The sequence below is a fragment of the Gymnoscopelus braueri genome (assembly GCF_963280865.1).
Source record: "Gymnoscopelus braueri genome assembly, chromosome: 9".
Taxonomy (NCBI): domain Eukaryota; kingdom Metazoa; phylum Chordata; class Actinopteri; order Myctophiformes; family Myctophidae; genus Gymnoscopelus; species Gymnoscopelus braueri.
This window is the reverse complement of record NC_137610.1, coordinates 36,410,110-36,424,827: the sequence shown is the minus strand read 5'-3', so window position 1 is coordinate 36,424,827 and position 14,718 is coordinate 36,410,110. Positions and strand designations below refer to the sequence as shown.

The 14,718-nt window shown below is 41.9% G+C and overlaps 1 protein-coding gene across 3 annotated transcripts in view; it reads left to right on the top strand.

The window, feature by feature from the left end:
- Window positions 1-13,389, top strand: part of LOC308092460 (homeodomain-interacting protein kinase 3-like) — a 36,167-nt gene extending 22,778 nt beyond the window's left edge. Inside the window, exons 10-18 of one of the 3 annotated variants that reach the window (XM_080438368.1) lie at window positions 1,110-1,233; window positions 1,667-1,761; window positions 2,190-2,329; window positions 2,697-2,867; window positions 3,531-3,896; window positions 4,361-4,522; window positions 5,131-5,405; window positions 8,085-8,239; window positions 8,737-13,389. In XM_080438368.1, coding sequence (XP_080294494.1) covers window positions 1,110-1,233; window positions 1,667-1,761; window positions 2,190-2,329; window positions 2,697-2,867; window positions 3,531-3,896; window positions 4,361-4,522; window positions 5,131-5,405; window positions 8,085-8,239; window positions 8,737-9,330 — 2,082 coding nt within the window. In that variant the 3' untranslated portion in view covers window positions 9,331-13,389. Of the gene's footprint in view, window positions 1-1,109; window positions 1,234-1,666; window positions 1,762-2,186; window positions 2,330-2,696; window positions 2,868-3,530; window positions 3,897-4,360; window positions 4,523-5,130; window positions 5,406-8,084; window positions 8,240-8,736 lie in introns of all 3 variants that reach the window. The other 2 variants (XM_080438367.1, XM_080438369.1) reach the window with 2 other exon arrangements.
- The last annotated feature ends 1,329 nt before the right edge of the window (window positions 13,390-14,718 follow it).

The following is a 14,718-nucleotide window of genomic DNA, read 5'->3' as shown; positions in this document are numbered from 1 at the left end:
GGTAGAAATGTAAGTTGGTAAAATGTTTTGTAAGGATCATTAAGGTCATGGTGCACTGAAGCGGCACAGCAGTGTTCTCCAGATACACAATCTGGCTCGGATGTTTGGCACTGGGATATTGACCACTTAAGCCTATATACTTTGTGGACCGAGGTCCCCCAGTCCTTTTTTTCTTCCACATCAAATGTCTTCGCTGAAAATATCCCATCTACAAGCTCACAGCGGTTGTGACACGTTATGGGCTTGTAGATTTATCCATTTCCCAGAATGTCCGCCTATTATAGCATTTCCAGAATAGGGACACTAGGGTTCATGTGAGTAAATGAAATGGTGAATTAAGCATTACTGTATACCGCCCCCAATGTGATATTTTCTTGTCTCTGCGATACAAAATGGATCAAAGAAGCTAAACTATATGCTAGAATGTTCAAGAACATTTAACTTTTAATTATACAATGAATAATAAACACATTTATATAAAATACTCATAATCAGAACCTTTTTTTATTATTTTATTTAACCATTTAAGATCACGATAACCATGCCCACTGCTCCAGGACATCCCACATTCAGTTGGGAAGACATTATGTCACTCATTAGATGTTAACCTTTGGACACCCTCTCTGGGTATGTCCAGAACACAGAATGTATGAATACATATCTATAAATACACTTGGCTATATTATTTAATCTTGGGTTATGTAATGGGTAGGTGCAACTTTTGCCAACTTTTGTGGTTCAAACAAGGTTGTCATCTTCTGGAGAGAAGGTGGTACTGCAGCATCATCACAGTCCACTAGTTTCTGGGGGTTTTAAGTGCAGCTGAGTGAAGATGACAAACAGTGATGACTCATCTCACCACTTTTTTACTTTAATGTCCCCTACACCAGTGATTTCCAACCTGTGGTCAGGTTGCACATAATTGCAAAACATAATAATAATATAACGTAAGTGGGCAGATGGGTGGGCCGCCGGCCCTGACCCAGAAAAGGTGAACCACTGCCCTGCACCTTCTATTCTACATGTCATGTTCTTTCTCACCCCTTTCATTATATTAACATGCTCCCTTTTCCTTCTACTCTCTCCCTCGCCCCTCTTCCCCCATGCAGGCTATGACCCAGTCAGCACCGTCAGTGATGCATCCTGGGATAGCTCTGTCGGCTGGAAGTGGTCAGTTTGGGTGCAGTGACTCATTTCCACCCGCTCTCATTCTCTGTCCGCCAAACATGCAAGGTATGAAGTCCACTTCCTGTTTAACCACGTAAGCCCTGTTTACTTTGTCCTCCAGCAATTATCGAGGAAATAGCTGATCTCCGAGCTCGATGTGACACATAGTGAGCTTGTAAATCGGCTATGTTTGCTATTTTTGAGGATTTGGGGGAATTTCTTTGAATTTACGCTGACATTTCCAATATAGGGACACCAGGCTGAAAGAAAACAAAATCTTAATACATGTTATAAATCCAAATCCATCTCAGCCACAAATGGCTAGATAACCAGTTCCAGCATTATTATGCCTAAGTTTAATCTCTAAGTTCTAACCTCCAAGTTGACCAAAGATGGTATAACATTGCTGAACATGCATTGCCTTATCTGCAACACTGCATCTCTCTCAATGCTGATCACTGGAAGGCACTGAATAAATGGCAACTCTTACTGTTTTTAGGCAACCTTAATCAGCCAGGAGGGTACTCGGTTCCCATGGTAACTCAGGCCCCTCCCATACAGCCCCTACCGATGAGGCCTGGAGTCATAGCACAGGTAAAACACATCTCTACTACAAGTGACTGGTGTCACTGCTGCACATCTTTGCTGCAGAGTTGTCACCCGTGAGCTCAAATGCATGCATGTAAAAGCCATGTAGATTGAGGACACAAAAATGTGAAGCTACCTAAGCCCTATTTTATACCTCGTTGTACAAGGTGTCAGCGAAAATATCAGATCTACAAGCTCACAATGCATTATGATGCGTTGTGAGCTTGTAGATCTGCTATTTTCAGTGTTGAAAATCTATTATTTTATTTAAATTTAAAAAATCTATCGTTATAATTGATTAAATCAATTACTTTGATTAACTGTTCAAACTGTTTAACCTCTAAATCCTTTATGTTAATTTATCCATTTGAGTGTGTAATGAACTCTGAGGATTTGACTATGTATTAACATATGCTCTGTGTCCCGCGTAGCAGGCCTGGTCTAGCCGAGGGCAGCAAATCCTCGTCCCAGCCTGGCAACAGATGACTGCGGTGGGCCCTCCTCCCTCTCACCCCCCTCCCCCACCCCCCTCCCTAACCAACGACACTGGGCCACAGAGGATCAGCGACTGGGGGTGAGTCACCCGTCAAAATCATGGAAATTCCCTGCTTTTAGGATTTTCCCGTGGCATGGAATTTCTCAGTGGTCATGGAGGGGTTTTTTGTTGTAATGAAAAATGGGTTTATTCCAGAGTTAAAAGAATCTCATGTATTATGTTAAGCCTAGAATGGTTACAGGCTGGTTTAAATTTCACAAACAACTTTACAATTTGTTGAATAAACCAATCACGTGAAATGAAAAGTCAAAATGTTGGCATTTTTTTGCTCATGGAAAATAATTATATTTAAAACAATTGCCATTTAAAAAAATGGAAAATTATGCTTGTCACGTTCTATCAAAGCACAACATTCTTCAGTTTGGTGCATTTTTGCCTGTTGCAGGAAATTGCATCCTCATAGCGGCCACTACAACTCTGTGATGCAGCAGCCTCTCTTGACCAATCACATGTCAGCTATGAATGCCCCTCAACCAATCAACATTGGCATAGCTCACGTTGTGTGGCCCCAGCCAGCCAATAAAAGGAACATTAAGGAACGACATGCCCACAACAGGTGAGTCTTTTAAGCTTGAAGGAACAGATATGTCCAGTACTTACTTATATCATTATATACCACACAGTTAATGAAGAAATTGCCCCTGTTTAAACTGTACACTCAAATGAGTAAGGGAGCCACCAGTAAGTGCAAAAGAACAATTTATTTGGGTACTTGATGTCCCAAAACATAGAAGCACAAATAGAAGACACAAGCTCAAATAGAAGACTCAAGACTTGTAGTATTTCCCACCTTTTCTATTTGTGTCTTCTATGTATTTGGACACAAGGTGCCCCAATACATTATTATTATTTTTTACATAAACTGCCCATTTATTATATATCGTCGCTGTCGGGCAGAAACCTTGTCATATTCTTTTTATTTTTATTTTTATCTCACACAAAAGTAGCAACAATAGCAGTATCAATCTCACGTGTCACATTGTGATGCATAGTAAGCTTATAGATCTTTAGAATCGATATAAATATTTTCTTTACATTTTGAAAAAAAAATGCCTATGGGGTTTTACAAATTAAAGAAAAAAAATTGTAATTTGCAAAAAGGTTGCTCTTTATTTGACGTTTTGGTCGTTAGACCTTCATTCAACAGGCCTGACAACTGAAATACTGAACTTTTGCTTTTAATGTAGTTTATTGTATGATTCTTTATTTCTATCTGAAGGAACTCTCATCCCAGCAACATCCAAGTGTCCATGTGTCGAACACCCAAGATGGTGGACGTTGTTGGACAGGTTGCACCGGGAAGAAATCAACCACGGAGGCATTGGCCTCAGCAGGGAACCAAAAACCAGGAAGTGCCGAACACAGATGAAGAGGAAGATGAGGCCGAGGATGTGAGCTGTTTCAAAGAGGTGGCACCGCCCTCTAACAGACAGCTGGAGGTGTCCAATCAGCAACAGCGAGAAGTAGCAGTCCTAATGGGTGACACGCCAAGCCCCACTCCCAGTGTGATCAGCATTCGTAGTGAAGGGACAGACGGAGGGGAAGACGGGGAGGACGAAGATGGTCTGAGATGCCGTCTGCGAGAGTGAGTAACACCAATAATGTTAATCTTTCACAGCCTACAGAAACTTGATTCTGGATGACTCTCGATCCCTGAGGCCTATCATCTGCTACAGACCAAATAATTCAAAGCTTAATGCAATGTCAGACCCACTATCTCACAATAGAAGGTTCTATTTAGGTGTTAAGCACGTCATGAACCTGGCTGTTAACTCTTTTCAGAGTCTCTACTATTTTTCTCTCCTCTCAGAGTGACTCTTAATTATGTGCAATAAAACTAATAAAAGCCCAAAACGTAAATTATGAATGAACAGATATTGACCACAAGCGCCTGAAAATCAGACACGGGGTGCGTGTGTGTGAGGGATGGGGGGGATATGTCTTTATAGAACTAGTTCTATAAATTCATTAATCTCAGGCTGGAGGTGTGAATGTGAGCCGTACTATCACGTGTCTCTCCATTGATAGTTGACATTCTGTCTCTTCTAGGTGTAAAGGGGAGTGTGTTTGTGAGGCGTGCAGAAACACCAGTGTGTCTATGGAGAGAGTGTGTTCTCTCAGCAGCCCAGACAGCAGCCTAAGCACCGGCTCCTCTGCCTCCAACTCACCACAGTCCAGTCCTTCTCTTTCACCATGCAAGAGGCCCAACAGGTAGCATTCTGCAGGGGTTGGGGAGTGGTTGGTTGGTTGGGCGGGCGGATGGGGGTTATGTGACCCAAGTCTCAGGGAAGCTCGGTCAAGTTGCTGATAATGAGGGCAATTCTTGGGGTAGCAAATTAACGTTAGGGCTCAAGTTGAGAGAATAAATTGGAGCCAATATCTGCACACGTGTGTGGGCGTTTTTTAATTTATTCACTGATTAAAATGGTAATAATATCGACCTTAAAGATCAGCGTTGACAAATTAACACTTTTTCCCTCAATTCAAATTAACACTTTTTCCCTCATAATTGACATTTGAGTACTTGACTCCGGCTGTACTGGAGTCACTTGTGAGGAATTACCTCCCAGCGTACCGCAATGCCCACATCAACTGGCTAATGTTTCTTATTTAACCCCTTAAACCCTCTAGACTTAGTAAATTGGACCCGAGTTGGCTCTGTACTTGGACTGCTTTTTCCCTCTACACCAAATCTCTTCGCCAAAAATAGCCGATTTACAAGCTTGTAGATCTGCTATTTTTAGCTATTGTTCCCCCCTGATTATGGATGCTGAGGTTCAAGTGGTTAACTGGCCATTGTTGTTTTTGTTTGCGTCCAGTATGTCTGAGGACGACGGCCACGAGAGCGGCTGTGACACGGTGGAGGGCTCGCCCACCTCTGACACGTCCACCTCCCCGCGTGGCAACAGCCCCTACCGTTACCATGGCAACCGCAACAACAACCGCCCGCCCTTGGCTGCAATGGTGGCAAGACTGGCGGCGCCTGTGGTCCAGGGGAGGAGTCCCCACGGAGTCAGGACCATGGTGGTTCCACCAATGAGAGTACAGAACAACAATAATTGCCCGGGAACAGAGGATCGTGGCCATAGAACTGGTGAGTGGCACAGTGAGTTATAAATTATGACTGTGTGTTTGTGTGTGTGTCTTTGTTTGAGGAACTGATAAATTAACATGTTTTTATATAGCTAATCTAGTTTGTATGCTCATCACACGTGTTGTTATGACTGGATTTAATTGAATGTTTCTTCACTTAACTGTTCCCATATTACTGGGTCTGTCACCTGTGCTTTGGCCATTTCTGCTTTGCAGGTCATATGGGAGCAATCGGGGCTTACCACCCCGTAGTGGGTCATAGAGGCTGTAACAGGTGATAATTTTAGAACATGACCGGTGCAGAGCTGGTCATGTTCTAATACCTTAGAAATGCATCCATACCGGGAAATACTAGTGTTATCTAAAGATAATGTTTAATAATGACTAATGAATACCACTTTCCTTTCCCTTGACCATAGTCTGTGATTTATGGGAGACTATTATTAATTGGAAAAACCCCATCATATAACTTTTAGACCGTCCATCCTGTAGATCCGCTCTGTTCACATCCTTTCCATACTCATTAACGTGATTGCAGTGGTCTAAACCGGAATATCTATCTAATTTATGTATTTGGACCCAGTTTATCTAATTAAATGAGTACTGGCATGTTTAAACGAAGCTGGTTCACCGAACAAGACTGATTCGTACAGTTTGGTTCTGTAGTGAAAGAAAGAGCCATATATAACAATACAAAAACACCACCTCATTTAAACCATTAGCCTGTCTCACATGTCACCGTGATGGCTGTGGGGGAGGTTATCGGGTTGCAGTCACGTCAGTCACATCGCCCCCTCACCCACTCATAACTCCCGTACCCACATGTCCAATGAGTGATTTCTTATGGAAGGACAGACAAGCGTCTCAGCTTCTTCTGAAATACCCCAATTTAACTGTCCTTGTCCTTGACATCACTGGGGAAAATAATGCAACATATTCTTTATATTCTGTATACAGTCCTGTTGGAAATGGATGCATTTCTTTACGTATTGGTTCACGGCCAATGTCTCTCTCTGCTGGTTCTTACCCAAATGGCAGAAGTTGCCTGTAGACACTGATCTCAGTTTAGTTCACCTTGCCATTCTCCCCAATCATCCAGTTTGTTTGGGGTGCAGAACTTAAAACTGTCTGTAGATCAGAGTCTAAGATCAACTTAACTCCTGAGGTGCTTTTGTTTTGCTTTTTTGCTGAGTGCCAACATTCTGGTGTGTTCTCTTGTGTATCTCTACCTCTGTTTCTCCAGCCTGTACTTAACTATCTACTTCAATTTGTCACAGTGCCCGGCCTTTATGAAGAAAGATGCTCATGCATTTTATATGAAAGATGGGTTTAATCGTTCCTTGACAGCAGTAAAACTTACATTATGCTGCAGCCATGAAAGGACATTTGTTATTCTACCACACCACTACTGTAGCTCAAACATTCCATCGTCAGTCATTTTCATGTTTGCTCAGCCAGTGCCTTAAGGGGACAATGACAGAGAACAGGATTATCCAGAAAACTGATCATATTACCCAGTTCTCCAGAAAACTGATCATATGTACTTAATGTAGTCGTTCTTGGCGCTTGATCATTTGTATGTAACCTCCCACTTGGAACTTGTGCTGTGTTACATTTTGGGGATCCCTAATGTAATTCCGTACAAGCTACAGTATTGCTTTATATAAAAATAACTTTTCAAAGTGCAAATATTATATATTATATATTATATAATATGCCACAAAGAATAAGGACCACATTTTTGTCCATAAGCGGCATAATCCTGATAATCGTGTGCTGTAGATTTATCTGAGACGAAACATCTGTATCCATTTATTATTACTTATTTTCCTCTGTCTGTTACCAGGCTTTAATATTAACATTGGTGGAAACAGGCCTTGTAATCCGTGTCTGTCAGAGAGTTGTCAGGTTCTATAAATATCTACTCTCTGCAAGTTATCTGACAGGAAGTGCACCATGTGTTTGTGGCAGTGCTAGGCTCTGAATGCAGGCCTCGCACCCATCCTGCCATCTGCTGCCTGGTCAACATGTCTGTGCCCTGCTCTGTATATAAGTGAACTAAACACTGGACCCGTGCCATTATTAGTTAATTCTCCGGTCACGTGCTGATACGTAGCATTGTAAAGTTTAGTGGCATCAGTGACGATCTGTCACTGATTTATCAGTGGCTTCTTTATCCATCTTAGAGAAACTGGATAGGACCGTTAAAGTTATTCAAGATCCCTTAAGTTTGAGGTTAACTCTGTAATAAATGCCACAACTTCCTATTAACTGAATCTCAAGTCAACCGTCCAATCTTTTATGATTTGAAAACGCATGAAGAGAACCCCCCCCCCGAATACTTGAAAAAGCTACAAAGAGGACTCTGTGTTATCATGAAAATACATCCTATCTGATTCTGAACCTTTCCTCTGTGTTGCATGAGTTTTTTCCCCCCTTCAGGTCTTTATTGTTTGAAGACTGCGTGTTTGGATGTTTTAATCCCTGCAGGTGATGCGGGTTGAACTTGAAATTGGTGTATTGAGCATATTTACACAGCGGCCATTTTGATCTTACGACAGTCATACTCGGGGGGGTAGAAAACCCCAACCCGGGACATAAGGGCATGATGGCCACGGTGTGAGTATGGTCACTTATCTTCCCCCCTGATGAGTATGGGTATTCTCTGTTCATCTTCCAGGCTCAGACTCATGGTCCCGGTCCAAAGGACGCTGCGGCAATGCAGGTCGACAGAATCTTCCCTCCTCTGTGGCCATCCTCCCCTCCGTCCCCCTCTTGCCCCGGCAGCAGAAGGTGACTTCACTGCAGCATCAGCAGCCACTGGGCTTTGGACAGGTCAGTTCTGTTCACTTCCTGTCTCTACCCAATTTTCTGCAGGCTCAGAATCTGGGAGTTTGAGGTCACACGATGTCATTGGATAATCGACCCTCCCGGATCCTAACCCTCACAACTTTACTGGCATTGCTTATTTAACCCATTAAGACCTGAGGCGATTCTTAAAAAAAATCTAAATCCTAAACGTTTTTTGAAAAAAATATAAAAAATTTTTTTTTCGTGATTTTTCAAAAATAGCAGATCTACAAGCTCGTAGCGCGGCACTCGGTGCCGCGCTATGAGCTTGTATCTGCTATATCTTTAGTAAAAGTAGCCTTTAGGATTTCACTCCTACCACTATAACTCAAAATTAACTCGATTGAAAACAGTTGATCTTGGTGTTTCAGTCTCTGTATCAAGGCTGCTGAAAGAAAAACATTTTTATTCATAGAACACATTGAACTTTATAAAAGAAACGATAACAAACTGGGCCTCTAACGAAGCGCTCTCCCCCTCAGGTGCAGCCTTACGGTTCCAACCACTGCAGCAAGGAATGGAACGGCAACTATGGCCCCCTGCGGCCGCACGCCTACATCCCCCCTACCATGGACACACATACCTTCACCCATCTGCCGCACAGCAGCCCCACGCACACAGCCGCCGCCCCTCACACGCAGGGCCTCCCCACCCACACCCTGCTGTCCTACCCTCCGGCCGGCCCCCTTACCGCTACCCACCACCACCACCCCCACGCCATGCTCTCCTCTCACCCTCACCCTCCCCCTCTCCTCCAGCCTGGCTACGGCCTCTCGCATCCCCAAGGAGGAGCTATAGTTCACCAGGTGACTCTGGGCATCAACACCCACCCCCACCACCCTGGACACCCTGTTCCCCACACCCACAGGCTGCTGCCCTCTCCGACTATACACCCCCATCACCATCACCAGCCAAGCTACCCCCACCACCACCACCCGCATCAGTTCAAGCCTCTTTTCCCCCCTCCCCCTCACACCTACATGGCCTCGCCCGCTGCCTACACAGGTTTCCCCCTCAGCCCCACCAAGCTCAGCCACCACCACCACCACCACCACCACCAGTACTCGTATATCTGAGGAGCAGGACAGGGCAGCAGCAATATCACATGATGGGGAAACGGGCTGGGACCTGGGCGGGTAGAAGCAGCGGTAGAAATCAACATGGACATCTGTAATTAAAACCACAACATCAACAAAAAGAAGAGAACAAGGAAGACGCAATTAATGATAGGAGAATTGATGATAATATAGTATAAATGAGAGTGAAATGAGCCGAGACGTTGCTCGAGATGATTTAAAGATTTGTGAGCAGTGTGAGGACGATGACGAGAGGAAAGTGAAAGACCTTCGTCACCTCTGCTGCAGTCGTGGTATTGTTTGAATGTCAGAGCAAGGTAGACTCTTGAGAGACTTCCTTGTGAAATCATGTCAGCCGATACAAATCTGCAAAGCTTTACAAAGGAAGTGGCATGATATAATGGTGATTAAAGTCAATGATGCTGATTGAGAAATTCGAAGTCATAATGTGTCTTTTGCACATTATCTCCCGTTAATTACTGTTTTGCGTAATGTTAGGAATATGAAATGACGCTGGGTTTTCTTTGTCTGAGCCCCATCAAGCCTTCCTTCCCTTCCCTTTATCTCTGTTGCCTTGTAGCGTGTGCTAACCAGTCAGCTCTGTGTTTTTGTTAAGCCATCCTGTATTGAACAGACTCAAAATGTTCTTCTCTTTTTTTGGGGTGCAGACTCACTGCTGCTGACATCTTCTAGTGCCTTAACAATGGAGTCTATGGTTCATCGATTTAACATTTTAATGGAAACGGGCTTGCGCAGCACTTCAACTTCGGCTTCCGTTAAGAATATAACGGGCTCAGCTGATAGAGGTGCGGTTTAGTTTTAATTTCAGCAAGGGTTAACCCGTCACTTTGCTTTCTAACCGAGAGAATGATTTTACCATAGGTAAAGTGGATGCACGTTTAGGGCTTTGACTGAAAGAGCGTTTCATGTACATAAAGAATGTTGTGATTTGATATTTTGATAATCGATTTCTATTCACTATAGTACTTAATTCATAACAGTATTGTCACTGTTTACTGTAACTGCAATACAATCTAGATGGCCTCCGGGTTGCTGTGTTTTGTTTTGTTTTTGTTTTGTTTTCATTTAGGCTATACTTAATGCATTTGACTTTTTAGATTAACATTTTGGGAGTGGTATTGATTAAGAAATATACAAGCAGGTAGATTGTTTCACGCTTAATTTCAAACGGCTTCTCGGTGTTTTAAATAACCTAAAATATTTACAGTGTCAAGTGTTCAAGTTGGCCTATACTGGCAAAACACTTGTCTGAAGCATGCTGTTTTGTCAGTTTTGATACATTCCTGCGGGGTAGATGCCACAGCAAAACCCTAAGTGTTAATTTAACTCTTGAGTGTAAAACAAATGCATACGGGTGCATTTTTACCTTCTCAGAGTTCGATTAAAACTGGATTTGATTCCTAGTATCATAGAGCTCTGTATTCTCTGTCAAATGGTATTGCCTCTCGTATCAGCTGGTATGTTACTGAAATCAGCACCAAAGAGTCAAAGACTGTTCATTAATCATTTCAGAAGCATTGGCTCTACTCCTCACCTCTCCTTTCACCTCCACACACTGTTTCTATCATTGAGATGATATCAGAATATATTGTGAGAACTATATTTTAAAAAATAAGGTTGAGGTTTTATTTTTCTTAGCTTTGTTTGGCAAACTGTATGTCGAATGTATAGATAATACGCTGCTATGTACTGATTATCTGCCACTTCCGTAGCTGTGAAATTAGAGGACTAATCTTGTTCTACCCTGCATTCATTCTATGGTATTGTAGTTCTGATGACTAGATACAATAGAGTTGGGTTTATTTTGATCATAGAGTATATTAAATGGTATTCTTATATGCTAGTGCCTCTGTATATTTGCTTTGTCGTTTTGAAGTGATTGTAAACTGCTGTAATGGAAGTATAAGTTTTCTTTTTGTTTGTTTTTTATTCTGTTGCTTTTTGGTGTGTATGGGTGTGATTTTTGTGTGTGTGTGTGTGTGTATGCATTTAGCATCAGTATTTCATCATGGAATTTAAGTTGGGTTCATCCTTGCATTCTGTAATTGGTGTGTTCATGTTTTCTTTTCCCCCCCCCCCCCGAGTTTTATTCTGATTAATTATTTGGCTGTATTTACACTTCTCTGTACTGTACAACTAGTGCCTTCTTCAAATGAGTGGTTCACAGATCGTGTCTTGTGTTGATATTGATATCAAAGCAGTTCGACTTTGTATTGTTCTTGCTAAGGGGATCAGCTCTTAATTTCAGCTCTTGCAACCCCAAAGTTATTTTGTTTACCAGACAAAGCTGACGTCTGAAACAATCCTTGCTTTCCTTCTGAATCCTAAGAAAGTATAAGTCAGGGAACATTTACTACACTCTTTAAGCACCAAGAAACACCGTACAGTACTCAAATATATGGTCGAATACACGCAAATGCAAAGCTTTACTCTCACAACCGTGAATGTATTTGTGGAACTAAAATGTCTTGTCTTTTGGTCTTCATGTGTAATGGTCATATTTGATTGCATTTGTAATGGCTACTCTGAGATATCTTCTCTGTTTTTTGACCGGGATGTCTATTTGAGTTCTTGTGTGCAGCTATTGCCATAATGCCTGATTCATACTTAGTTGCACACCGAAAATAGCCAATCTACAAGCTCACAGCGCGTTACATTGTGAGCTTGTAGATCGGCTATTTTCGGTGCGTGATACGATGCGCAACCAAGTATAACTCGGGCTTAACCAGATACCATCATGTGTTTCAGTTGAGATATTTCATATTGCTTTATTAGTTCTCAGATACAAAGCTTTTGGTCCAAAGTTGTCCCCTCCCCATGCAACATCTAATCTATTGTGTCAGGATGTAACCGTTTTGCTATGTTAAAGTCACGGGTGTGCTTTCTGTATTTGTCTAATATGCTACTGTGTTGGCAATCCCTGATATTTGGATATACAAGAGAGGAGCACAGGAGCATGCACTGCTAAGCTCTGGATGCAGTATAGAATTAAAAATGTAAGAATGGATTTGGTGGCACACTGATTGCCTTCACTTGAAGAATCTTGATTTGAATAGAAAAATGATCATCTGTTCAATTTAATTCTGTAATGTGCAGCCTCTCTTGATTCCCATGTGTTCTTTTTTTTCTGTCAGCTCAGCACCCATGATAAGATATGCATATGTATGTTTACAGTAATGTACATTACTATACCATAACACCACCACTTTTAATTGATCGCTTAGGGTATTATTACCAGAAATAAACCACCTGCCTGTAGCCCTATGCAGAGAGAAAGTCACAGCGGGTCAAATGGTTGCATATCAAAAATCTAAGTCTGCCTAGCAAAATGGGAAAACCGTTATGGGAACTGTTCTACAAATACCTTCAAGTAGCTAATATTTTCTCCATTGGTGATGGAGTGCCTTCATTCAGCTAAATCTACCAATCCCCCTCCTTTGCAAAATAATCCAATTCAAGTCAGGAAAATATTGATCATTCTGTTTTCGCTATGTTCCCATATAAAAGTTGTAATAGGTTTAATGATGGTCAAGAAAGAATAAGTATCTAATTTGGGTACTGGGCTGAAAAAAAAAGTTTTAAGAATTCCTATACGATTCCTATGACACATGTTTAGTAGAAGTTGTTCCACAAAGTTATAATTGCTGGCTTCACGTTTAATATACTTAGAGACAAAAATGTAGACGTGTTTCCTAAATTTAAGCTGTTACTGTTTTAAATGTGTGTAGATCGTGTGGCTTTATGATTTCGTTTTTTGATTTTTCTTAAATGCTACACTAGTTTGACATGTAGCAACTGCACTGTGCAATATACAACAGTATGAGGACTGGGGAAATGATTATGTTTGGATGTATTCATGTGTGTCTTATCAGTTTGCCCCCTCTAGTTCTCAGTGAGTTTCAATGTGACCAAGCCTTATGTACTTGTCACACAAAGCGGGTTCCTTCTTGGTGACTCTTATTGGTGAGTGTCAAATTATGAATTGACGGTGTACTATGTCAAGATTCACTTTGAATAAAAAAGGATCTTTTGCTTCAACTCCTGGACTTTGTGCTCTGTTTTGGTATTGCGTTGAATTAATTGTATTCCTTTTTATGATTAACCAAGAGCTAATGAGAGCTGTGCAGCATGAAGTCATTTACAGTGGATCGTACGTATTATCGTACGTGTTATGCATTATAATGCATTATGACACATTCCACTCCCTCAGCTAATCACAATGCATCATTGTTCACAACCTCCGATGCTACCAGTAAGAGACATAAGGCCACTTATGGTCACTTCCACGTTTAATCATCTCATTGTGGTGAAAGGACTAGAACAGACAGACAATGGTTCAATAATTTTCCTTGTTATGTCTACAGGTCCTGCAAGTTCATATTAGTGCTTCAAAGTTTTACAGGGCAGAAATCTATGTCTGTGATAACGCTGTCTCCTTTTCATGTGGGTGCATATTCTGAATTTAGAGAGTGCTCAAGGTAAAACCAACCAATTCTAGATCAGATTCAATGTTGAGGGAAAGCTTTTTATGTTTATGTTTGGGTCTTTGTTTTATGCCAAATGTAGGAATATGTCAAATTTGCACAAAATATATATATATTTTGTTTTGTTTAGAGTGAAGCGTTTTTAATGAGATCCCATTTTCCTATATTAAAATTGGTTAATGGGAGGGCCGGCGGACCTCTGACGTCACTGACTCAGCCATAACCATATAAGGTGTTCCCAATGCAGCTACGCCCAAATATGGAGTGTGTTGTCTAACCTCAATGTGTCGTCAACAAATCAGTCAGCTCCAGATATGGGCACAAAAGGGGGCATGCCCATATATGGGTATATACTGATGATCAGCGATCTCCATATATGGGCATAAAAGGGACAAGTACTGACACATACAGAGATCCGGTTGTCCAGAGCCACAGATCCGACCGCTATGCCCATATATGGCATGTGCATATATAGGACCGACCGTCTTGGCACGTGCAGCGGCAAGGACTTGAGGGAGTGCCGTCGAGTAGTTCGGATATCCAGTTGTCCAGCCTATCCAACCAATATGCCCATATATTGGAATGCCCATATATTGGCATATTGGTTGTATCTGCTTTTCATAAAAAGGACAAGGACAGACAGAAACAGATATCTCTGTATATGGGCACGAAAGGGACACAGTTGCAACGGGTACTCTGACAAAGCCCCCAACACTCAGACATATTGGTCGGATCGGCAGTGCGACGTAGGTGTGAGGACCACTGTTGTAGATGTGTGTAACTTAAAATGTTATATAATTGGTCTGGTGCCCCTCCTATCCCTTTTAATGTTGGCTTTGTGGGATTCCTCAAATTACTATTCACATAGGACTAGTATTACCTT